Source organism: Botrytis cinerea, chromosome 8, assembly GCF_000143535.2.
Source record: "Botrytis cinerea B05.10 chromosome 8, complete sequence".
Classification (NCBI taxonomy): Eukaryota; Fungi; Ascomycota; class Leotiomycetes; order Helotiales; family Sclerotiniaceae; genus Botrytis; species Botrytis cinerea.
Window position 1 is genome coordinate 1,947,007 of NC_037317.1, and position 26,346 is coordinate 1,973,352.

The 26,346-nt window shown below is 42.9% G+C and overlaps 5 protein-coding genes across 5 annotated transcripts; 3 read left to right on the top strand and 2 right to left on the bottom strand.

Moving 5' to 3' along the window:
- Positions 1 to 2,221: 2,221 nt before the first annotated feature.
- BCIN_08g05160 (hypothetical protein) lies at positions 2,222 to 6,799 on the bottom strand. Its single transcript, XM_024694702.1, has 8 exons — positions 6,111 to 6,799; positions 5,978 to 6,056; positions 5,462 to 5,916; positions 5,223 to 5,407; positions 3,986 to 5,172; positions 3,076 to 3,929; positions 2,904 to 3,024; positions 2,222 to 2,852 (listed from the first exon to the last, which is right to left on the bottom strand). The coding sequence occupies exons 1-8, from the start codon at positions 6,198 to 6,200 to the stop codon at positions 2,677 to 2,679; spliced, it is 3,147 nt and encodes a 1,048-aa protein (XP_024550494.1). The 5' UTR covers positions 6,201 to 6,799; the 3' UTR covers positions 2,222 to 2,676.
- Positions 6,800 to 9,300: 2,501 nt separating this feature from the next.
- On the top strand, positions 9,301 to 11,177 carry BCIN_08g05170 (hypothetical protein). Its single transcript, XM_024694703.1, has 5 exons — positions 9,301 to 9,519; positions 9,575 to 9,725; positions 9,827 to 10,441; positions 10,618 to 10,681; positions 10,897 to 11,177. The coding sequence occupies exons 1-5, from the start codon at positions 9,470 to 9,472 to the stop codon at positions 10,986 to 10,988; spliced, it is 972 nt and encodes a 323-aa protein (XP_024550495.1). The 5' UTR covers positions 9,301 to 9,469; the 3' UTR covers positions 10,989 to 11,177.
- Positions 11,178 to 11,253: 76 nt separating this feature from the next.
- Positions 11,254 to 12,639, bottom strand: Bccwc24. Its single transcript, XM_024694704.1, has one exon. It carries the CDS (start codon positions 12,472 to 12,474, stop codon positions 11,443 to 11,445), a length of 1,032 nt encoding a protein of 343 aa, XP_024550496.1. The 5' UTR covers positions 12,475 to 12,639; the 3' UTR covers positions 11,254 to 11,442.
- Positions 12,640 to 13,648: 1,009 nt separating this feature from the next.
- On the top strand, positions 13,649 to 20,404 carry BCIN_08g05190 (hypothetical protein). The gene is made up of 3 exons (XM_024694705.1): positions 13,649 to 14,964; positions 15,017 to 19,571; positions 19,624 to 20,404. Exons 1-3 carry the CDS (start codon positions 14,515 to 14,517, stop codon positions 19,764 to 19,766), a joined length of 5,148 nt encoding a protein of 1,715 aa, XP_024550497.1. The 5' UTR covers positions 13,649 to 14,514; the 3' UTR covers positions 19,767 to 20,404.
- A 1,221-nt stretch (positions 20,405 to 21,625) lies between these two features.
- Positions 21,626 to 24,093, top strand: BCIN_08g05200 (hypothetical protein). Its single transcript, XM_024694706.1, has 7 exons — positions 21,626 to 22,494; positions 22,573 to 22,664; positions 22,720 to 22,750; positions 22,834 to 23,229; positions 23,323 to 23,539; positions 23,605 to 23,669; positions 23,776 to 24,093. Exons 1-7 carry the CDS (start codon positions 21,861 to 21,863, stop codon positions 23,907 to 23,909), a joined length of 1,569 nt encoding a protein of 522 aa, XP_024550498.1. The 5' UTR covers positions 21,626 to 21,860; the 3' UTR covers positions 23,910 to 24,093.
- Positions 24,094 to 26,346: the final 2,253 nt, after the last annotated feature.

Consider the following 26,346-nt stretch of genomic DNA (forward strand, 5'->3'; position numbering starts at 1 on the left):
GGGATGTTGGGTGTGAGTTTAGGAAATGGGAAATGGGGATTGGGAAATGGGGATTGGGCATTGATATATATATTTATATTTATATCTTTAGAGGTGATGAATAGTGGGTAGTGAACAATGAATAGTGGGTAGTGAGCAATGAATAGTGGGTAGTGAGCAATGAGTAGTGGAAAGGGAGAGGGGGAGAGGGAGAGAGGGAGAAAGGGGTGATGAGATTGATGATTTATTTGCAGTGTGTAGTGTGTAGTGTGTAGTGTAAAGTATGATATATAGTGTTAGGGAAAAGGAGGAAAGGAGGAAAGAAGGAAAGGAGGAAAAGAGAATATAAGAATAAATTTGAAGGGGGAAAAGGGGGAAGGAAGAACTTCAGAGTTAGGTTTAGGTTTAGATTTAGGAAGGGAGGAATGCCAGATAGTGGGAGGGGGTGTGGATGGAGAGGATAAATAGGCTGGGGAGTTGAGGTTGAGATTGAGGTTGAGGTTGAGGTTGAGGTTGAGGTTGGACTATTTTCTTTTGGGAGGGAGAGGGAGAGGGAGAGGGAGAGGGAGAGGGGGGAAGGGAGAAGGGATGAGAATAGAAAGGGATGGAAAAGGATAACTAGGTAGTTATAGAGTATAGAGAATCGAATATGGAAATCTGAAAATTTGGATTTAAGCGAGGAAGGAGAGGTGTGGAGAAGGGGAGTTGGGAGAAGGGGACATGAGAAGGGAGGAGGAAAGAGGAAAGAGGAAAGAGGAATATAGAATGGATAAGATTGGGATTGAAATTGAAGGGTTAAAGAATTGAATGAGAAAAAAAGATGGAGGATTATGTGTCATGTTGGGTTTTATCTCGGGTGGATGGGGAGGAAGAAGGTGTAAGAATGAGGGGTTGGTTTTGGAGGGGGGTAGAGATGGATGGATTGGAGAGTTGGAGTGAGGTTGTATTTTTTAGGGGGAGGGGAGGGGTGGATAGGGATGGAGGATGGAGGATGGAGGAAGGAGGAAGGAGAGAGGGAGAGAGGGATGGAGGGATGTAGTGGAGAAGGAGAGAGGGAATTGGATATATAAATTGAGGAATTGAATTTGAATTAAATATATAAGGAAAAGGAGAGGAAAAGGATTGGATTGGATTAGAAAGGGAGTTGGAGAGGAGAGAAGAGGAGAGGAGAGAAGAGGAGAGGAGAGGAGAGAGTGTGGAGTTACCTAAGGTTGATATTGAACTTTTTTTCTTCTTTTCTTTTTCTCTTTTTTTTCTGGGCGAGCAAAGAAATCAGGATGGAAAAAACAGGGAAAAGGGAAAAGCGGATATAATGAAAAAGAAGAAAAGGGGATTTATAAATATGAGTATAAGTATAAGTATAAATACTAATTGTAGAATTGGAATTGGAATTGAGTCAAAGAAGGAAAGAGAAAAGATGAAAAGTAAAGAGAGGAGAGGAGGGAGATGTGTAAATTTTAAGTATTGTGATTAGATGATTAGATATTAGATATTAAGTTGTGGATGGATTGAAAAGAACAGAGGAGATATTTGTTTGCGTAGAGCTATAACAAGATTTGAAATTTGGGAAAGAATAAAATGGGATGGGATTTAGTTAGGAAATGGAAAGGAAAGAGAACAAAAAAAGGAAGAAAAAGAGTATAAAAATAGGAATCAAAAAAAGAAAGAGGGAAAAGAAAAGAGGGAAAAAAGAAAAGAGTATATAGAGACAAAGATAAAGAAATAAATAGATAGATAAATTTCAATCTCAAAATCACAATTCATATAATAAACTAATCAACTTATAATAATAAATCATCAACCCCTTATTATCATTATTCAATACGCTTCCATCCCTATAATTATCAAATCATTATCAAAAAAGCTATAAAACAAAATATTTTTCAAATTTTCTCTCCCTGTCTCTCATATCCTCGCTTATCATTCTCTTCATTCTCTCCTTTTGTCTTTCTCTCCCTCTTTCTCAATGGAAAATAATAATAATGATAGAGATAGAGTGCATGAAACAGAGAGAGAGAGAGAGAGAGAGAGAGAGAGAGAGAGAGAGAGAGAGAGAGAGAGAGAGAGAGAGAATAGCGTATGATATACTCGTGACTTGACTTCACTTACTTTTCACCTCCTCTATCCATCCATCTACCAACCTTACTATACATCTCACCATCCATCCACCAAATTCAAGAACTACACCTCTGTAAATCCACAGACGATCATCACACAAAAATCACAAACAAAACATACTAAATCCCTCTTTAATAGCAAAATTTTATTCTCGAATATGGTATTGGAACGTAACGTCTAATGACTAAAGTCGTCCTTCAAGATGTAAAGTAATCTAATGTACTATACCTACCCTAACCATTCTGAATCTCATATAAATTCGATCTGATATCCATCCAATCGATAAGATTCATCTCATCATCATCGTTATCATACCTAGTCAGATGAAATCCCTATCTCACAACCCTAATCAACTTCCATTCCTCGCAATACCAAATGATTTTTAAAATCCCAGGGTATGCAACTTCCATAATCATTTCGTACCTGTAAGGATATCATGAAATCCAAATCTGGAACCTCATTTCATATCTCTCATATCAAAAAAAAAACGCCAACCAAATGCAACGTGCGCTTGAGCAACCATTTAATCCACTCCAATTATTCGACATGATATCACGACGAATCTAATCTTTTTCTTCTTCAAGCTCCTCCATTGACTACTCCTGCCGCAAGTTGTGCCTCTATTTGAGCTGATGCGATTGCCGCGGCTGCGTTGACATCTGCTTGATGTATAACACCTTGGACTATTTCTTGCTCGGATGGGTTGAGATTTGTAGTAAGTGATTCATAAAGTTGAGGTTGTTCTTGCTGAAGTTCTGTATACAAATTAGTACATCATCTTAATCATATTTTGAAGAGATACGTACTCATCAAGGCATTCTTGAATAGCTGGTATGGCTCCACTTTATCGAGAGGAGTTTCAAGAAGACTCTCTTCACCGAGCTCATCATCCGAGTCCTGATCTTCAAGATTACTGAATTTTGAAGCCTAAAATTTTGTAAGCACGTTTAAATCAAAGTCAAAATCATTATCACTTACTTCTTCGCTCAAAAACTCTAGATAAGCGCTACTTTCATCCTTGATGTCGTTTTCTTCATCTCCCTCATCACCTTCCTCTCCCCAGGCATTGTCATCACCAGCCCACTCATCATCCTCATCATCATCATATCCCTCACCATCTCCTGGGAAATCATCTTTCAAAGCTTCCTCACGGTTCATTGTGGCCGTGGGGAGAGTTTGGAATAATCTGACAATACCCTGTAACAATCTAGGCCAGCCTTGTTGAACGCTGACTGGAACTTGATCGGCATTGAGGGTGAGTAAAGAAACAATGGCGGCGATTGAAAGTTTCTTATCGTGTACTCTGGTAAAACTATCAATGCTTGCGAACCACAAGCTGAAGAACTTGTTGGTCCACTGTTTTTGCTCTAGGATGTGTAAAGTCAAAGCTGGGTTGTAATAGATTGCGTTGATAACCATTTCCATGAGATGAATTTTGTATGACTTGACCTTGACATCTGTGTTTGTGAGAGTTCTCATGGCCATGTCAACAAATTGCAAAACGTATTGATCAATGTGACCTCTTAGACTAAGCATCATGCCTTCGGCCAACTTGCATGCACAAATCTTGTCAACGCCTCCAACCTTCTCATCAGCAAACATATCAGCAACCATGCCAAAGAAGGCGTCCAAATATTGTGGTGATTGTACGAGATGAGCACTGCCATATTGAACAAAGTTGTCCAAAGCTGGAAGCATATCTTCGAGATAAAGTTCAGCGCCAGCCTTGAAAGTCGAGTGGATGAGTTCAAATGCTTGCCACATGGTTGGCGAGATGGATTTGGCAGCAAAAGTACAGCTATCAATAATCTCGAAAACTTCATTGTAAAGATCTGCGACTATTAGTATAAGCAAGTCTCAAATAGACAAAGGAAAAGGGGGTTCGAACCATAAAGTTTGTTCTCCAACGTGACCTTGATTACTGGCATCAAAATGGATTCCATGTGCAAAAGAACATCAGGAGTACTCTCCAAGGTCAAAATCAAAGTGCCGATTGTTTGCAAAACTCCGAGTGCGGTAATACTCTTGTCATCCAAATAATCGCCATACTCATCATCTTCTCTCTTTTCGTTCTTCTCCAATAATTCTCTGACAATTCGTAAATAAGTATCCCGCAACTGTTCGCTTAATGCCACTGCGAAAGGTGTCAATTCTGCCGCAAATACTTCAACAAAATCCTCCATAACGTTTGACAGTGCATCCACGTCAACCTCGTTGGCAAGTTTTAACAACTGTTGCATAATTTGTGGGATGTTTGATTGCATGCTTGTGCGAATGATATCATGTCTAATCAAAGGCTGTAATGCGAGTGCGGCTTCAACACGAACTGGAAGGTCTGGATCGGCCATACACTCAAGGATGTTTCGGTATATGACAAGAAGATTCTGAGTATCCTTGAAATCGAGTTGTTCGAACTTCTCAACGGTGTCGCAAGCTCTGGCTCGCAAGAATCCTTGGGAGCTCTTGAAATCTGGGAAGACATATCGAACCAAGAAATACTCCACTTGTTCAGCAATTGGACTCTTTTTTCCTAGGATAACACTGGACAAAGTTCCAATCATTCTCAAAGCTCCCTCCTTTGCAATGTGGTTCTTCTGTCCCTCTCCCGCGGCCTCGTATTCGTTCACAATCGAGTTAACAAATGTAAGAATGGTGAAAGTATGCTTTCTGCGAACTTTGGTGAGTGTGATCAAAAAGTTGGTTGCGGCATTGTCTGGTGCTGACACCTCTTCGTAAAAGTTCAATTTGTGGTGTAAATATTCCTCTGGGTCGGTTTCGAATTTCTCAACATCGTCGGGCGAGAGACACATAACAGGGAAAAGGAAATGGGTGACAAGGCTGTCGAGATGTGGTTTCAAATGAGCCCACATTTGCTTTGGTCGAACACACTCATCAAGGAAGACCAAGGTATATGAAAGACAAGGTCTGCTGAGCCATGTTGTCTTTGCGACCCATTTCTCAATCTGCTGAAGGTAACCTTTCAGAATCTCGGGTGCGAAATTGGCTGTGAAGCTTTTTGCGAATGCGGCATAATCGTCTCCGTTGCCCTTCGACAAAGATGTGGGGTTGCCATAACTAAAGAAGTGTTAGTGGTATATATTTTTAATTACCTGTAAATTACTCACCGAACATAGAGTCTGTTCAAATTGAAGTATGACCATTTCTTGGCCTTCCACCAATGATTGGCCTCTCTCTCAGCTTCATCCTCAGGTAAAGCGGTAGCTGGAACATCTTTTGCGACTGTTTGAAGGAACAATGTGCACCAGCCGACTACTACTGTATGTTCGCGCAAAGAGGCAGATAAGTCGAACTATTATTGTCAGCACTTTTAAGAATATAAAAAAAAACAGGCACAAGTACATACAAATGTTGCATGTTTGTATGCCTTGAGAACAATGTGAAGCATTTCTCCTGCCTCTTCGCTCATTTCATTGACCAGACCCTGTCCGATTGTCAAAAGCCTTGGGAATGTGGCCTCCACAATTGCATCGAAATCTGCGCGATTCTCCCCCGATTTGAAACGGAAAACCCGGCAGATTGCGAGGAGACATTGTAAACCGGCGAATATTGATGCCGCATCGTTTGTGTTCAATAATTGAACAGTCATTTCTATAAAGGAAGGCCATCTATCTGGGAAATCATAATGTAAAATCTTTTGAAGGACTGGGACGAGTTGTTGTCGAATTTGTGGTGGGGAGGAGGCAATGAAAGGGAGGAGTCGATCTCTGAATCTAGCCTTCTCATCGTCGGCCATCGGCTTGGGCTGGGTCTCGCTCGGTAGCCATGCTCTCGTAACGCGATTCTTAAGGTAGACAACCGCTGCAATGTAGCGTTAGCATCTGCCGACAGCGGGGTATGTATTGCGAAGGAGTTTGCATACTTGATAACCGAACTGCAGGATTTTGTTCTGCTTGTAATATGTCAAGAAGAGCGTCGGTGAATCCGGGATGTTCCTCTGCCTGTTCAATATCTGTTAGAGGTAGAAGGAAATAAAATTTGCTAGGAATGCTTACTGATTTCAAGTCCAGTTCAGCGCGCCGACGAGTATCAGCATCTGGATCAAGTGTCGAAGCAATACGACCTCGCAAGACGGCAACATCCATCTTTGCTTATCTATTGAAAATAACTCAATAAAATAATTTGGGGGGTTTGTCTTGGATTCGGAGAACCGCAAAAACTTGAGCACTTCAAGAATTCGAGGAAGTTTTGTCGTGTCAATATATTTTGTGGTTCCCCCAAATTCGCCTAGCTGAAAAAAGCAAGCGAATGAAAAAAGTTCCTTGTAGTGAAGTAATAAAAGTGTAAGTGTGAGTGAAAGGATTTCGGTCTACCAATTGCTGGATCGTTCCCGTTCCCAAGCTTTAATGATTCAACTCACTTGTTGGTGTTGGTTTACGGTTTCTTCTCTCTTTCTTGACAAGTTGGCTTTTTTCTCAATGTCCACAATCACATACAAATCACTGAGCATCAAATCTTTCTGTTCCTGTATTTTGGGGGGCCAGGGGAGAAGGGGAATGCGAGTACTACCTAGGTAGGTAAGGCAAAGAAGAAGACAGAACAAACAGGACGCTGCAGGATCTCAAGGCTGTATTATGTTGCACAGGGGAGGAGAGAGAGATTCTAGATATACGACGTACGCAAAGTAGACTGGGATTGTGTTGGTCTCCGCACACTTTATGATCCTTATCAGAGGGCTTTGGCCTACAAAGAGGGGAAGATAAAAAAAAAATCCCAAGACCCCTCCTTAAGCGCCTGCCAGTATTTCATCATCAGTTAGTGAGGGTGGGATGTTGATCTACAGGTGAAACGGTATGTGTGTATGTACGGTATGGTAATGTGTGGCATGGCATGGCATGGGAAGTCTGGATGATACTGAACACACGATATGTGAGGAGCGAAAGGATGTCATAAGAAGAATACCTATCAGGTACCTGTGCATGAAAGACAGAATCAAGATTTATCTCCCTCGCAGGAATCACGTCGAAGCTCGATCTCTTTCCAAATAGCTTGTCTAGCCAACGGTCTGCGAGAAGTTTTATTGCTAATCCACTTTCTGCCAATCCGGTATTGTCTGAAGTGGATCTCCAACGAAAACTATTTCTACATCTGAATTATGCAACGAGAGAGCATTGTCTGGGCAATCTCCCTTCCGTTGTTTCTCCTTCACTTTGATGCTATTACTATACGCATACAGAGTACATCCGGTTGGACATCAAATCGACGTGGAAGACGTAAGTCACGACCAGGGCAGAAGGGGTGGGTATGCAAATTAAGAATTCTCAGGCATTCCAGAAACATCACTCGACGGCCCATCAATCAAATGGTCGTCAGACATCGCAGTTGCCGAGATTGCCTCAAACAATTTATTGGATCAATAGACTGACTGACTGGTTGATTCTTTGGCAACCCTTTTTAGATTTATGTATGAAATTTGCTATATCGTTTCTTCCGAAATAGTCTCTCCATTGGTAATTAGATGGAAATTGAAAATAGCTCAGATTTTGAAATAAGCCCAGCTTCTCGATCTAGCCCCTTCATAAGTTCACAATCCCCCTTTTTGCCAGATGCAATATCGTACCAACACTACGATGAAGTTCGTGGATACAATAAGATAGACTAGACTTTATATTGTGTACAAGCACCGGGCGTCTTCTAATCGAGAGGACATGTACTTACCAAATAACTAATAACTCTCAAACGAAATCACATATTTTTATTTGATGTTCAGAACTCCTATTCCCTTGCGAAACCATACAATCTTGGAATATCGAAATTGGCTCATCCATCTCCATCTACAGATACCTAGCCAGTGACCCAAGAAGGGCATGCAATTATGGCCCATTTACCCTATATTCCGGGCCGCATTCAAAAGTTACGATTGACCCTTGAGCAGCACGTGAAATACGTCCCGAGCCACACACACCCAAATCCCACGTGTGAATCATCCTAATCTAATCCCAATGCCGAGATGGTCTGAGCTTGCTCTAGCCTTATCGCCTTATCATCTGGTGTATTTCTACTGGCTTCATACAAACAGTATAGTCTCGGAGAGCTTAGAGCTTTGAGCTTTGCAACTACAATATCTGAACCATTTGACGATCACAAAAGAAGGCTGCTATATCCACGTCTATTATATCAACAGTTCTTGTATTGATCTACTTGTCAGACTGACTTTTGAATAGTAGTTCGTTGCCATCTTCCGAAATTCTGATGGTGGACTCACGCTGAAACATATTGCCACATTTTCTCTATAGACGACGTCAAAATGATGGCACATTGCTCCACAAGGTTTCTAACATATGCAGATCTATTGCTTCAGTCATACACCGAACCATATCTTTACCAGAAGATCCCCATTTGCTCAACACCCGAGATGTGGTTATGTGGAATGTCGTTTGGCTTCGAAGCAAGAGGTATCCGAGACTGGTGCGAGAAATCACTCATGCACATACTCTAGTATACTTGTGATAGAAACTGGCTTTCAGATACGAGTTTTGGCTGGCTGAGTATAAAAATTGTCAATAGATTTCCAAACATCGCTCTTCTCTCCAGAGATGAACAATTCACAATCTTTTTAGAACTCCGGCATCCAGGAGTAAGAGGTCTTATTCTACGGATCCTATTTCGATCCAAATTGTAAATACAATCCGAAAAGTTTCGAGCTGTGTTTGATAGGAGATGCCTACGCAATCCTATTTATGCAACTATATGTTAAGTGTAACATGTTGTCGGCGTTCATGCAATCTATGAGGTATTGGTGGAGGAACATCTGATTCATACATGCCCCCGTGTGGCGTTCTGGATACGAATCTGCAGCCAAGATCTTCACCCATCTCACTCCACAGATTCATTCATAAATGGGAGTATCTTTTATCCATGTATCTTGAAACTTCAATGTCACACGTTCCTGCTAATATATCATGACATCACATGGCTTAGAAGGTTTCGAGATCTTCCTCATTAAAAAATGCTGCAAGTCAGTACCCCTTGCAGCAAGTGACACAGATTGTACATGTTGAGGTTGCCTACTTTTCATACTTGGGAAACTAGACGAGGCCCTTCTGTTCGTTCAAGTAGCCAAGACATAACTTACCTCGTATCCCCACAAGTTGGAGTCTGCCGTCTGACAATTGTAACGCTGCACGCTTTCTGCCTGAAGATTGCTTTTAGGTTATGATTTACCCCGCAGTCCTCTTCGTGTGTGAGAAAGGGTTGAATTAAGCTATGAGGGATTCTGTGATGAGGGGTGAGGGGGAACATATAAAGCTAAGGAATATTCTCGTCGAAGAAATGGTTCTAGTGTTTTTAGATCACTGAACAAGTGCTGGCTCGTAAGAATTTTATTCAAAAGATCTCTGGTTCTCTGGTTATCATGGCGAGAATGAATTCATTGAATAACTTGATCTATCTCATTTTCTTTTCGTAAGTTCTTTATCATTGTTAGCATTCAGTCAACTGATAGTATAACTTGCCATAGTGTCCTTCATTTGACTATAGCTTCCAAACCATCTATAAAAACGGTCACAGTCAACCCATGCACCTTCACTCCAACCACCCCGACATATGTTTCTCCTTCGTCACCTTGCCCAACTATCACCATCTCCACTTCTCATACCTCCTGTCCACCAGTAAGTTTATCTTCTAACCCACATATCTCTATTCATCCCAAACAATCTCCTTTTTTTCTTCATCTAAAACCTCTGTCCTCGCTCACACAAATCACATTCAGACAACCCCAACATCCTGCTCCCAAAATTTCTGCATCTCCGATGCTTTTATAACAGTCCCTTGCACCTGTCCCTACTCCGTACCAACCACCACCCTCTACACCCCGTGCCCCTCGGCCTGTTCGCAAACCTGCTACATCGGCCATCAAATCTACCACGAAACATCCTGCTCCACCACCATCGCTAACTCTCCCACTCCCAGCACAACCACAACCCCCATCATCGACCCCCCAACTTCCCTCACAATACCAACGGGTGGCTCGACACTTTGTTCCTGCCCCTACTATCCTCCCTACCCCACTTATTGCAATCCGCCCTGTCCAGTTCATACCCCTACCTCGACCTCTACCCTAAGCATCACCACTCAGACTCTCCCTACTACTACCCCTACCACCACCCCTAACCTCGTAACCTGCTCCTGTCCCTACTATCCCCCCTACCCTACAAACTGCATCTTCCCCTGTCCAATCCACACCCCGACAACTGTCATCACGGTCCCAACAACAACATCAACAACAACGGCAATCATCACTTCAGCTCCTAGCTGCGAAAGCATCACGATCACGAGAGGGGATTCGTGTGCGCCGATTGTTGGGGGGCCGTGTACGAGTCCTGATGTGAGTTTTTCTTCTTCTTTTTCTACGCTCGTATCCTAATCTTGTTCTTGGAATTTGGGGAATTTGGTGAATGAAATGGGGTATTGATGGGGAGAAGAAAAGAGAAGAGAAAAACACGAAACAAAAGCTAAGGATAAGATAAAAGAGAAGAACCAACTAACCGCGTGGTCAAAAAGTGTATATACCTCTCGACCGTAACCATAAACTGTGGGTGTGGGGGCTCGATTGGCACTGTGACTAGTGAGTTTTCTTCTTCTTTTATTTTTCTCTTCTTCTCTCATATTCCTGAGCTATTTTCCTGATTGTTATGTGTTGTATTGTATTTCGTTTATCTCCTTTCCCTCTCCTTTCCCTCTTCTCTCCTCTCCTCTTCCCCTCCTCTCCTCCCCCCTCCCCCAAAAGTTCCCCAAAAGAACCCCCAAGAAAACAAGCTAACAAGCCCCCCAAAAACAAAGATTGCAAAACGACTTGTGATGGAGCGTGTGGGACCGAGTGGCAGACAGTTGCGTTACCTTGTCCGACGATTCCGATGGGGTTGGAGGTTTGAAGGTATGGAGGGTAGGGGCGTGAGGGAGAGGGGGTGAGCGTGCGTGCGTACGTGCGAGGAAGTGAAGGTGGAAGGAAGAAGAGGGGGGATGGAGATGGGTATGAGAGGAAGCGAGGAAGAGAGAAAGGAGAAAGGAGAGATGAAATGAAAATCAATGAGAAGATTTGAATTCTGATGAATTTGGTTACATGAGTTTATTCATCCATTCACTCATCAATTGATTCGTTTATTTGCTAGCCTAGCTAGTGGATATATATTATCCATCTGGATTTCTCCTGCTGTATTTGTATATCTGCACCCTGCTTCTCAGACTGGGATTTTTTGTTTTTGAATCGCTGTGCTCTGTGATCGTTCATATATCGTATGTATCGCATTTATGGCTTTATTTCCAAAGTTTTTCTGGACAACTATAGCGTATGCGCCCGACGACAAAAATGATGTAAATATAGTGCCTTCACTCCTCTTCCTCTTCCGAACTAACTTCCTCTCCATTCGCAATAGCCTCCTCTCTAATCCTCTTCGCCCTCTCCCTCTTCTTATCCAGTATCTTCTTCAACCCCTTTGCCACGTTAAAAACACCACTTGTTCCCGCCCCACAAGCTGCGCAACTCGGATCTTTCCTATATCTCTTCAACGCACAGCTCTCACAGAAATAATGTCCACACTTCGTAATAATCGGATCCTTATATTTCTCCCTACACAATATACACGCAAATGGTATATTCTCCAAGAACGCATCATCTTCCTCCTCTTCCTCATCTCCTTTGCGATCCGCACTTGCAATTTTCGTCCCTCCTAAAGTTTTCTTTCCTTTCGTCACATTCTCCCATTCTTTATCGAGCTGCCAACCTGCTTTGTAGTCTTCTCGCGCGTGTAGATATTTACAATTGTCTCCGAATCCACAGAATCCGGTCGTCTTGTAATCTTTACATACGTCTGGCGCGAAATCTGTGACGGTTATGGTGCGAATATTGGTTGGTGCTTTGACAGGTCCTACGACGCGGTTGGGGGCGTCAGGATTCTTTTGTATGAATTTCGTGCTGTTTGCCAAACCCTTGTATGTTCCATCTGGGATATCTCCTGTTGAAGGTTTCGAGCGGGATGTGCCTAGAAGATTTTTGGCTGATAGAGCGTCTGTCGCATTTTCATCATACCAATTGCTAGCTCTAGTTGCGTCGTCAGAGGCGCGAATGACAGTGCTGTGAGATGCAGTATATTTTGTAGCGGAGAGATCGGAGGGAGCCGATGAATTATTGTTTGTAGATGATGCGGTTATGGCGCCGGTATTCTTCTTTCTTCGTTTTATTCGTCGGCCACTTTCATCTTCTGATGAAGAGTATCCTGATGTATCATCGTCGCTGTCTGCAGGCGGTGGCGTTGCAGCTCTTTTGCGAAAATTGGACTTCCCTTTTGCTGATCTCTTTTTGAATATAGCTACTGGTTGTGGAGGATTTGGAGCAGCTGTAGAAGGTTCGGCACCATCCATGGTTTGCTTGTTTGTTTGTCTCTTTAAATCGTGTTGAGTTTTGATGAAGCTAATTGATGGTGCGTTGATGCAGTCAGTTGACCAGGTCAATGGATGAAGTCAATTGATGGATCAGTTGATGATGTCCGTTCTATGTGAGTGATGAGTGAGTTCGTCTGTGTATTCACAAAAGGCTGAGAAATTAAGAAAGGTCAAAGCTGGAGCTTATCAAGCCACACTATTAGGTAATCAGCCTTATCCGCTTGCAGCCTCAGGCATGATTCGCGAGACCTCGGGACGGGAAGCTTTAGAACATTCCATTTGGGAGGTCTTGGTGTTCCCGCTAATATCCATGGATCGATTGGATGGATTTGCTTCAAGTGCGATCCTGGAAGATGGATCCTGTACACGAGGGATCCTGAATGCCATCGAATGGTCACTGGTAACTTGCAAGAGTGTCGGCCCGCAGCTAGATTGATTCAGCATTTCTCCTCGATTTGGTACAAGGGATTAGCTTGCATTAAGGTATAACTTTCTTTCTCATCCCAAGTATCGAGTGCCACACTAGGAAAACATCACTCCAAACAAACATGGAATCCTCATCATAATTTTAGTTTCTTATGCAAACCTTGATGCAAGCCTTTCCGATAGTTGACGTTTCCCCCTCTTTAGCCCAGGCACACGTTGTTTGGCTGATAAGTCTTTTGTGTGATGGATGGTGTTGCCCTCTCCCCCGTTGCTATTTTGATTTGGATACGCGTTGTTTATCTTCACGCCAATCGACATGCTTGGATGCATTTGTTGTTCCTGACGTTTGGGTGTTGTCCAATGGCTTACGGACAGCAGAAGTGGAAACATACACGTAAAGAAGAGTGGCTTCTGCGATAGGAAGCTCGCTATCCCACTTGGCTCATGAGGCTGTTGACAACAATCAATTGGCAATCTCAGGATGTGCCATTGGCTGAGATGGGCAGAAGAGGTGGATGGACTTGTGAATGAATGAATGAAAGAACATACCTGCCTCCCCACCTACCCACCTGTCTATCTACCTATGCCGCTGGAATAAATAAACACAAAAGGAAACAATTAAAATAAACAAATGCATAAACATAAAACAGCGCTAGAAATACATGGGCGGTCTTCTAACCAAATTCACTTAAGACTTAGACTTACTTCACTCTACTCTTGCATCCTTGACCGTCATGAGTTTTGCCTCTTGATTGAAGTGAAGCGAGAAGAACTTGTGAACCTGAACCTCGCTCATCCCTCCCCCTCGAACCACGACATTCAACCGGGAGAGAGAGAGAAAGAGAGAGAGAGAGACCTTACATTCTCACCTCTCTGTTGTGATCTTGCGTGTTCATACAACACAGTCCACTCATTATTTTCCTACTTAATTAATTTCTCCCCTTCTTTTCCTCTTCGTCTTCCTGTTCGTCCAGTCAGTCCCGGCTCAAGATACCTTTGTTTAAACTTCTTTTGAACGGATCGCTTTGACGGTTTTTCTCCAACTGCTATCCGTACCATTGAAATCAAGGTGCCAATAAAAGATTTAAAGTTACTGGATTTGCTGGATTTGCTGCACATTTACCACTTTAGTCGCGTCAAGATAAGCAAAAAAAAGAAACCCCCCGATATCCTGTACCCAGGCGGTTCAAATCCGTACGGCACCGATCATATATCAACACGCGAACCTCTTGCCCCTGGCTTCCCCAAGATTGCTCAAGTTCCCCGATCAACACATCGAAGATCGGACTAAGCTGGTTCAACATACAACATACAACATACATTATACTACTTCTGCTTCTACTTCTACTTCTCCTCCTACTTATTATACCACTACAAATCACCCTGCCTGTGGTGCAACGTCATTTATTCTCGTCGGACAGATTAATCTTGGTACCGCATTTGTTTCCTCCGATCTACGAATACGAATTAGTCCGGCACTTTTCGAGGGGCCCCAAGTCCTACCTGGGCGCAGAGGGTTTCTCAATCTACAAGACTTGTCTTTAATTCAAAATCATTCTATCCTTTCCTGCACATAAAATTGCGGTCACCATAATGTCGACCTCTTTGGCGACGGATCATCCGTCAATACTGTCCGACGCTGGAGATAGTAGCAGTAGCAATGATCCATTCTTGTCTCCTCCTTCAGTTTTGAGCGGCCACCGATTTTCTCATTTCGATAAACAACTATTTGCGCTTGGCCCTTCAACATCCCCCGAACAAGCCAAACGAGCGCTAGAAGCACATCTTGCAGAGACGGAACGAAGAATCCAGGAGGCTTCAAACCTCGGCACAACCCTTCTACAACAGAGAAAAGATTTGGGAGAGCGCTTGAAGGAAGTTGAGAAACAACAGAGTGAAGGAGACATCACCCCCGAGTTGCGACAGAAATTGGTTGACATTGAGAGAGAATATAATGAAGTTGGAAGGGAGACAGCTAGAGCCTTCTTACCAAAGTCAAGAGTACCCAGCAGCGAGATGGGGTCATCGCCTTTTACTGATAAGGTATAGATAGATTCATGGTTACATCAAATTTACCATTACTAACACAATGTAGCGTTCCGCAAGCCCTTCCAAGTTCGAAAGTCAAACAACTGCTACTGCTTCTCCTTCCAAATTCAATGTTCCCAGTCGAAAGCAGCGAAATCAACCTGCGAATAGGGTACATGATATCGAATTCGCGACAGAAATTAGTACCTCCTTGCTGGCACAAGTGCGGCATCTACAATCACTTCTAGCAGAGAAGGAAGAATCTCTTAAGACTGTTGCGCTCGAAAAGTCTAGGTTGGAAATCGAAGCTGAAGGTTTTACTCAACGTTTGAGGAGTCTTGATGAGAGCGAAAATAGATACAAGGACGAGAATTGGAACCTAGAAACCCAAATTCATGAACATTTGGCTACGCAGAAAGAGGCCTCGGAACGCGAAAAGAGGTTAACGCAGAACCTAAGCCTTTTACAGGCCGAAAAGAGCGCAACGCAAAAGGAATTGGACGAGATCAAGTTAACTCATGCGAAACTCCAAGATCAACACGCGTCCACAGTAAAGCATCTTGATGTCGAATTGGGAACTGCTAAGCGAAGCTTGACGATCTTCGAAACCGAAAAGGGGGCTCTCCAGAAGAAGGTTGAAGAATTGATGGGTCAAAATTCAGAGCTCGCGCGAGCAGTAGCACATCATCGAGGACGAGTAGAAGAGGGTGAGGCGTCTAATGGTAGTGGTGAGGAAGAACCTCAGACAACAACCGATAACAACACCCCTGAACACTCTCCACCTCCGTCGCCGATCAAAATGACTCCTAGACATAGTATGCTAGAATCGGAAACTTTAAAGAGCTCTCTTCATCACGCCCATAGAATGATTCAAAACCTGAAGGGTAACATTCACAGAGAGAAAACCGAAAAGTTGGAACTAAAGCGTATGTTGCAAGAGGCTAGAGATGAGATTGAGGTGGCGCGACGAGGTGAACCACAGGTAGACTCCCCTGGACCGAGGAGAGCCCGAAAGAATGCTCCTATTCAAGCCAAGAAGCCATTCAAGGTGGGCCAACTTGGTGGTATTAGGAATAGTAGAAGTGAAGTCTTGATTGAAGAGGATCAAGAAGATCACTTTGAGGACATTGACTGGGAGGATGATCATGAACAACCAAGTCCTAGTCGTGGTGCCCGCTCTATGGGAGCTAGTTCTGGTGCTGCTATTGCAGCTTCTATGGCAGCTGGCATTGCCAAATCTTCTCATAACCTTTTTGGAAGCTCCACCGAACAAAGTGATGCTTTTGAAACGGCAAATGAACGTTCTACAGAGACAGAAGATTTCCAGACTGGTGTAGAAGATATGACTGGCGCGGATGATACAGACACAGAAACAGAGAAGGGCGGTACTATTCGGGCAAAGGCTTCACGTCAATCCATTGCTTTATCGAAGGCTGGTAACCGTGATTCTTTCCTAAGCACTGCTTCAACATCTGAGGATGAATACATGTACGAAGATGCAAAGACGCCTGGTATCCATCCACAACGATTAAGACTTAAAGTCAGCCGAAATGGCAATCGTCGTTCACGTGTTGCTAGCGATGACGCTAAAGCGGAAAGTCCAATTGACTTTGTCGATGATAATCACGGTCCTCCTAAGCCGGCTGGACAAAGCTTGTTTGCAGAATTGGGCGAATTAGGAAGTGATGATGAATCTGTTGCTTCTGGTCCTCCTAGTCGCTATGCATCAAGGGGTAACACTCCACAGTCATCGAGACCCAGCACCGCTAGGAATGTTTCTGCTGCGATTAATATACCGCCAGTACCAAGAATACCAATGATCGATTCTGCTATGATGACCGATCCTTGGGAGCCAGAGCCAAATACACAAACGACAAGTGTGCCGATATTGTCAGGCCTTACCGGTGCCGCACTTGGAGCTGCTGGCGGTGTTGCCGCTGCATTAGGTTTTAATAAAGAGCATGATCGAGCTATGTCACCTGAACCTGAATTTAACTCTCAAGTTGTTCAACCTACAATCGATGCTTCAAATAACGAGCCCCTGATAAAGGAAAGCCAGTCAATAGTTTCACATCCACACACCGAGCCTCAGACGTCTGGCACATCTCCAGAAGCTGAGGCTACCGAGTCTAAACTAACGGAAGAAGCTTATCCTGTTTCTTCCAAATATCCGGGCAGACCGCCAATGTCTGATGCTGCTCATCAATGGCACGATGAACAAATGAAACAGCAAGCAGATGGTTTACTAAAGGTTCAACCACAGCACGATGTAATACGTCCAGTGTCTACAACATACAGCGATATGAGTTCACAATATGACAATGAACTCATTGACGAAAAATTAGACAAATTCCCATCGCCTCCAATCTCGAGTGCCAATCCATTGACGATGTCTACAATTCAATCTGAACATATTGAAGCTGAACCAATTCCAGAAGTTGAACCAGTAGAAGCTGCTCCATTGACATTATCCACGATCCATTCAGAGCAGATCAACGCCGAGCCGATTCCGATTGAGCCATTGACGATGTCCACTATTCAATCTGAACACGTCGAGCCAATTGTTATTGAGGATATTCGCTCAGAACCATCCACTTTACCTGCTGTTCTACCTGATGTTCTCCCATCTACTCCAAAACGCTCACCAAGACTCGATTACTTTTCAATGTCTCCAGGGTTGGGTTTCTCTACCATCCAATCGGTTGATACGGAACCCATTGCACCTCCTACTCCAAAAAGTCCAAAGAGAGACGGTGTTATGCTCTCTAGATTCCCAGCTTCGGAAAGTAAATCTGTTGTTGAAGATAAATCAGAAGCCATATCTCCTGTTGTGGAGACTAAATCTATAGATCAACCCAAGTCAGAGGAGTCCAGATCGAAAGATGAGCCACATACACCAAAGACCGGCTTCATGAGTTCCGTTTTTGGTGGCTGGAATAAAAAGCAGCCTAGTGCGCCAATTATTGCTGAAGATGAAACTCGTCAATCGCCAAACCAATCGCCAGTAGCAGAAACACCAGAATCTCAACGACCATTTAAATCAATATCGGGCAATACCACCGAACGATCTCCCAAGAAGCCTCGTGTTGCGATGACAGACGAAAGTTCCCAAACTGCATTGACAGCAGAACAAATCGACCAACTGCTCAACAAGAGTACGAGGCAGGATACCATTCTCACAGAGGACGGACAGAAGTCTAATGTTCAATCTTTGCCACACTCTATTGTCATCCCTGTAGCTCTCAAATCTCACAAGTCACAAGAGAGTATTGGCAGCGTTGGTCGTTCAAAAGCAAAGAGTCCTGACACCGAATCTTCCGTGGACTCCATGACTGCGAGAAGACCTACAAGCTCCGGAAGTGGTAGGAATGCATCAATTACAAGCATTCACCCACCTCTACCCTCAGATCATAAGCAAGTCATTGCTGCTGCTGCTCAACGTACAGGTTCTGCAAATGGACCAGTTGATCACAGACAACTCACTACACTTCCTGAAGACCAACAACATCAAGAACAGCCAAAACGTACCGGATCCTCCACTAGCGCGGGTACAGGTGCCATGGGTCCTCCTCCAATACCATCTAGTCATAAGAATCGACCCAAGACCCCAAATTCTCAAGCTCACGGATCTATGAAGATAATCTCAACTTCAAAGTATAGAAATCAATCTACTGAGCGTGATGTTGTACACTCTCCAACTGGCACAGGAAGATCAAGGCACTCCTCAGTATCTTCATTCGCATCTGAGGTGGATACTCGCTTCAATTTACGTACTGGAGTTCCAATGCCACAAGGCGTAGAACCAAGTACTGATCCCAGGATGATTAATGCTATTACTCAAACCATGATTGGTGAGTATCTTTGGAAGTATACTCGCAAAGCTGGTCGTGGTGGAATGTCAGAAAATCGTCACCGACGTTATTTCTGGGTTCATCCATACACAAGAACATTGTATTGGAGTGATAGAGATCCTTCAACTGCTGGTCGTTCGGAGTTAAAGGCAAAGAGTGTAGCGATTGAAGCTGTTCGAGTTGTTACTGATGATAATCCCATGCCACCTGGATTACATCGTAAGAGCTTGGTTATCTTAACACCCGGTCGAACTGTTCAATTTACTGCTAGCACAGGACAACGTCATGAAACTTGGTTCAACGCATTATCATACTTACTTCTGCGCACAGGAGAAGATGCCGTTTCTGATACTGTTGAAGTCTCGGGAGCGCTGACAAGTGAAGATGTTGATGAGTTCAATCCTGGATATGGTCATGCACACCTAGGTAGCAGACGAGGAGCTCCATCTCTTTCCTCATACAACAGTAGGACTACTCGTAATGACTCGCCAATAAGCAAGGATAGAAGGTATTCTACCATGCATCCTCGTTTAACCTCAAGATCATCAAGGCCAACTTTAGCTTCAAACACTTTCTCTCGACTTAGCAGCTACCTATTACCTGGCGATGGAAGTAAATCTTTCTCTGGTCGAAGGAGCCGAAGTGTTAATGGGGCCCAAAGCATTTATGAAGCTAGTGAGGTTCATGATAGTGCTGAGGATTTGAGAGAACAAATCGAAAGAGAGGATCGGGAATCTGACAGATTAGAGAACGTACGAGCATGTTGCGATGGTAAGTTTTAAATGTAATATTGCATCCAAAGATCTATCTAACTTTGTGATAGGCAAACATGATGTTGGACATCTTCATCATGAGACTCCAAAAGGTCGCCGAACTATGAGTGCGGCATCTGGCTCTTATGGACAGACACATCGTGCTCCAAGCCGAACTAGCCAAAGGCCTAGTGAACCAACTCAACAGACATAATTTCTTAATCAACGATCAGTTGTCTAGATGCAATCACAATTATAAAAAACTTTTACGAACTCATGCCACTTCTTGAATTTTACTTTCGCCCAACTCGATCCAAAAAAAAAACAAGACCCGTTTCCACCTTCATTTTCGGCAAAGAATGTCTAACGGCTGCCAGGACAACTTCCAAACCTATCTCATTTGTTATACTTTTCTTCATTCGTCTATCCATTCATCCATTTATCAATTTTCATAGTTCCTTCCGTCTACTGTCGCCATTGTTTGTCGTTCTTTGGGGGTTAAGTTAATGATATCTTTTCAGGCGAAGGAGTTATTTTTGGCCATTATTTTTCGATGGACTCTGGGGGGCTTCTTAGTGCACTGTGATAGCGGGTGGGCAAACGGTGCTATGCGAAATTGTTTCTTGTATTGTGGGATGCATTTTATCAATTTATCTCCCCCGAAATGCATAGGGGGTACGGAGCGTAGATAGATGTATGGAATGGAATGGACGGACGGATGAGGGAAATCTTTTTTAACTACATTTTCTTGTGTTGTGGATGGGTAACCTTTTACTAAGTGTATTTGAGAGGAATTAAATACAATAAACTGAATTTTGAGATTGAAAACGAAAATGATGAGAATCTGTTTCACTTAATGTAATCTAAACTGAACTGACAGACTTGGCTCTGATTCGAGGAAGTTAACTAATGTGATACTTTTCGTAGTTGGGTGGACGTAACCTTAGGCGGAAGTTGGTTTCCTAGCGATCGGCATCTCTAGTCTTCAGCATGCAACGCTTGTACTCCTGCTGTAAAAGAGTAGAAGGTGGTAGAGATCACACAAGAAAAGCCTTCGCATATACCATAGTCAACCTAATAGCTATGCATAGCGATTGGAGGTGAATCACTACATAGCGACAGCGAGGTGCGGGGACGCACTTGGGGCTTACAGTAACCATGCACAACTATTCATCGGTTTCAAAAATCACACTAAAAACAGACATTTTGCCCTATTTAGAATTATAAAAAAGAAATATTTAAAATCATTGAATTTAATTAAATTTTTGAATATGATTTTATTTTATAACAAAGAATATACTATTCAAAATTCTATAAATTTAAAATAAATATATATTGATATTTATAAAATTGAATTAATATCAAAAGAAAAGTTCTTGATTTTTACTTATTTTATTAATAAATTTCAATATTTTCAATTTCTATCAACTTTCTATATATATTTCATAATGAATAAAAATCTTAAAAATAAATGGTATTTCTTTTCTCAAATTTCAAATGAAACTGAGTAATTTGATATAAGATTTATTAGTATATATATTATATCCATTTAATAAAATACAAATGATTTATATGAGTTTTGGTGCAATTTTGGTGTTCGGCAAACAGCTGTGCCCTAGTACTGTAAATCACACAACGTAGGAGGTCAAAATTAAAAGGGAGTGAAACAGATGCATTTTCGGTCTACAGGAGAATAACCACTCGGTAATAAATCATGTTATCGAGAAAGCTTCTAATTAGATTGGGTTGGTTTGATTCATAAAGATGTAGGTTCATTGGTCCGGCTTACAAGGAGTTTGCCCTAGCGTCGCAAGGACTGTTGCCGAGGACCGCTCGGTAATGTAGTGAGTGGGCTCTGTGAGGTGACGTCGTGAGGACATTATTTCTTTGATTTTGAGTGATTTGGTGACCCGGTTCTTCCGTACAGTGAGTGAGGGGGTCTTCAGGTGCTGTCACAAATTTGGACAATTAATAACAAGTCTAAAATAATAAGAACTTTCCACATCACAGAAAGGTGGAGTTAGCGTCGTGCTGCACTTTTTACGTATAAATGGAACCCCTCCCCCTCTCTTTGAGCACTTGGATGAAGTGGCTGGGTGTGAAATAGCTTTCTTCTATTTGAGTGTCAGAAAATTTGTGTCTTGTCTATGCTTGATTCAAGACGATTTTGCAATCCTTTTGCAGCTATATTCCGGGAAAAGCAGCGTGTGGTGTGTCTGGTTTGCTCTTGCACTTTCCCTGTGTCGGTCTTCAGTCTTTAAATAACACATCATCCATCATCCATCATCCATCAAAACAATCTACCAACATGGCCAATATGAAGATCATTCAGCCGTCCATCATGAGTCAATTCCCCACCAGCAACCCCACCCGAGACAGTATCATCTTGATCCTAAGCGGCAGCTTTCTCCTCTACATTCTCATGCTTAAAATCATCCTCTCTTACCAACGGAGGAAATTCGCCAAACAAAACCACTGTCTCCCTCCCGCCTCCTACCCTCACATAGATCCCATCTACGGATTCGACCTCGTCGTCTCCAACATTCTCGCGGCACGAAAAGATAAATTCATCGAAACATACCAGAAACGATTCCAATCACTCGGCGTGAATACCTACTCCTCTTTATTCTTTGGCACGACAATGATCAACACTGTTGATGTGGAAAATATCAAAACAATATTGGCTACCGGATTCAAAGATTATGAACTGGCATCGCGGAGGAAAGATGCCATGATGCCTATTTTTGGAAAGGGGGTTTTTATATTGGATGGAAAGGACTGGGAACACTCTCGAGCGATGCTGCGGCCAAACTTTGTGAGGAGTCAGGTTGCTGATTTGAGTGTTTTCGAGAGACATATTCAGAAATTGATCAAGAGAATTCCGGCGAATGGCGACACGGTGGATTTGTCAAAGTTGTTTTTTATGTTGACGATTGATTCGGGTGAGTTTTTTTGGGGGGCAGAGAGAGGAATGGATGATGGTGGGATGGGAATATGATGTACTGATGTTGGAGGTTTAGCTACGGAATTCCTTTTCGGTGAAAGTACTGAGACGTTGGACGAAACAAAGGCTGATTCGCCTGGGCATCGATACTCGGAAGCTTACGATTATGTAAGTTGTGGGCGTTATTAGCATCTATCAAAAGTAACTGTACTGACTTTTCCAGCTTAGTGAACAAACCAGCAAAGAAATTCGTCGTAAGTAAAGCCAGTATCTCTGAGCACTCCCCTTTTAACCGTCACGCTTTCACGAAACATGCAAGATACTGACCAACATTTAGTGGGCAAATTCGCCAATTTTTTCCCCAACAAAAAATACTCAGATTCTTTAAAATACGTCCATTCCTACGTCCGCACTTACGTAGATAAAGCCCTCGCTCTCCAGATCTCCTCCCCCCCTCAAAAATCGGAATCCACAGATCAAGACCGCTACATCTTTCTTGAGGAACTCGCCAAATCCGGCCAAAGCGCTTCCAAAATCCAAGCAGAGTTACTAAACATTCTACTCGCTGGACGTGATACTACTGCAAGTTTACTTACCGTTCTATTCATGATACTTTCACGTGAAAAGAATGTCCTTGCAAAATTAAGGAAAGAGGTTATGAGTCTAGAAGGAAGAAATCCGACTTTTGAAGAGATCAAAGATATGAAGTATTTGAAATGGTGTATTAATGAAAGTTAGTCTTTATTTTCTTTCTTCTTTTTCCTGAATTGCTTCGTCTGTTCATCGCTTCGTATTCTTCGCTTCGCACAAAACTAACATACCCAAGCAATGAGACTCTACCCCATTGTCCCAACCACAAGTCGTGTTGCAATACGAGACACGGTACTTCCTCGAGGCGGCGGGCCTGATGAAAAATCTCCAACCATGGTCAAGAAGGGAGATTTGGTACAATGGAGTTCCTACGTATTGCATCGAAGAACGGATATCTATGGAGAAGATGCCGATCAGTTCCGACCTGAGAGGTGGGAGAAATTGAGAGTCGTGTATGTAATTGAAGCTGGATCTCTATTTTCACTGATAGGAAACTTCACTAACTTATAATGTCAAGCTGGGAATATATCGCGTTCAGTGGAGGACCACGTATTTGTATTGGACAGCAATTTGCACTGACAGGTATGTTTTTTTTTACTCTTTTTCTCTTCGCATCTTGATCTTGAGTTTGGGACAATTCTTTGCTTCATAATTCCAGATGGAAATATAAAACTTACAACGACGATAGAGGCATCATATACCACGATCCGTCTTCTGCAAACTTTCCCCAAAATCGAAGCGAGAGACGACAACCCCTTCACGGAATGGTTGACACTGACTATGTCGAACAAGTGGGGATGTCAGGTTGGAATGTTTAGATAGGTTGGGTGCGAAGAGAGAGGAGCGAGGGAGAGAGAGAGAGAGAGAGAGAGAGAGAGATCAATGAAGCAAGTATTGATGAGATACGAGGCGGGAAATCGTTCAGAAAAGTTCAAGGAAGTAAGAGATTCAAATAGCTGAATTAGCAAAAATGCAACAACGACTTCATCATTTTATAATTGCAACATAACCTTTCTCGCATCTACTGATTTGTCTCCTGTGAGATGCGTGAGATGCCATAATCTAACATTCTCCATGCTGTATTTCAAAACTTACGGTGTATAGTACAAGAAGCATTCAACCCCAATAGATCAACACTCGACTCGTATAAGCGCACAGCCTCTCAACACAATGCAAGCAGAAATCTCATCTCTCACCAACCACCAATAAGATATCAATCTCCCGAACTAGGAACAAGACGACGCCCCAATAACTCACCAGACTCGACTAAACATCCAAGTCATATCATCTCACCATCAGGCCAGCGCGGGACGATTCGCCAATGCGAATCGGAAGCTATCCATATGACACTGCCGGCTTCGCCGAGAAGACGTAACCTACCTTTTCTTTTCCAGATAAGAAAAAGAAAAAAAGAAAAATCAAGACATAAACGCCATTACAACCCCCCTTATGAATCTCCACTTACCACATGGGAGATGCATCATTCTCACCCGTCATTGCATGAGCCATCCGTTGGTACTTATTCAGCTTGTATTCTCGAATGTGGATTTCGATTTTGTGAGTTAGCGTTTAGAAGATCAACGTGTCTAATGTACTCTAGGTAGGTATGGGCTATTTGGACTTAGGGAAGCGCATACATGCATGGAGTTAATGTATGGGTCTATGGGATCCAATCGCATCGCTACTGTATTCCTGAGAAAGTAGATAGGAACTTCTCTATCAAGCTAAGCGCTGTGTGATTGTTGGAGGGTTTGAACACGAGGAGAGCGATTTTTTTATTCGAGGGTTGATTTTTAATAGATACTTGGGTACCTAGGTAGTTGAAATATGTGACAATGATGAAAGCGCTGATGATTTGAACCACTTGGTTAAAAATTGTGGCCTGACATGAAACAATTAGAAACACGAGAAAATGATTTGGCCACCAGCGATGTAACATCAGCCCTTCCAATTGGAACACCACAAATGTACATCGTCATCTCTGTGGATAGGGCTTTAGTGACATGGACAATACAATACTAAATTCAACGCCCGACTTCTCGAGAATGTAACGGAAGATAGAGCTGAAATCTATTGAGGCTCAAAACAGACCCAAACAAACCAGTTTGTCTAACGTCGGCAGAAAACAACCTGCCTGAGATAAATGCGATGGCTAATGCAGATCAAAAATGATTTGGATGACCGTACATAAATCCATCATTTTTCAAAATTGTTGAAATTTGACACAAACAATGCCTTATCTCGTGAGACCCGAGAAACAGGTCTCTAGGTCATCTTATCTGGGCTCTCTCACGCCGGCCAATGCACTTGTACAACTTGGGATGACCTATTTCCCACTATGATATGTATGTGTGCAACGTTCAAATGGACACAGTCACTGAGCTTGCTATGCAATTAAGAACTCGGTTTGCAAGCGGTGGGATGAGCAAAACGGAAAAAGATTGTAATCACTATTAATCAAGTAGGATCGAACCCGGTCATATGGTGGTTGAATCGATTGGCCAAGGAGATATTTCGGAAGGGGCGTGAGTGGTTCAACATTGAGAAAGATATGCGGGGTAATTATAACTTCCTTCCCATAAACCACCCTGCTGTCAGCATTAAGTGCGTTTATCATCAAAGGGGAAAACCAAAATTCGCATTTCTTTTTGCATTTGAACCCGAGATTTAGCGTGGCTTCGACGGTATCTGCCTGCAGTGTATCCATCGATCAAAGCCTTTAGAGATTCATGGTGCATATCTAGAGTTGCACTGGACAACACGTCGTTGCATCTGGATGACTATTGACGAATGCCTCATAACGCCACGATCCTTCGAAATGGGGGCGCTCCGCCGTACAGGCTGTGCTAAATATCATGCTTAAAACTATGAGGCGGTCAGTGATATCGTGGCATTAAGCTACCTGTACAACATACATACGTCTTTGCATACTTCATGACTTTGGCAATATAAAACGCGACTGCATATGCATCTGCAAAAAGAGGTCAGAGACTCAACGACGATCGTTGGCCATTCCAGCATGGCTTAATCTGAGCCCAAATCATGGTGCATCCTTGTATGATTTTCAACACATCGTCTATTTGCGCGGTAAGTAGTGTAATGATTCGTCAATTGACCTTTCAGTAACGCCCATTTTACTACCCTTCTGCTGTAGCCAAGTCGAAGCAGGTTTTATCGATTTGTCCTGTCGCTTTGACCGTGTCTTCACCGAGAAGCTCCGCGGTACCGGCCAGAAAATAAGCATCGAGTGACTCGATTT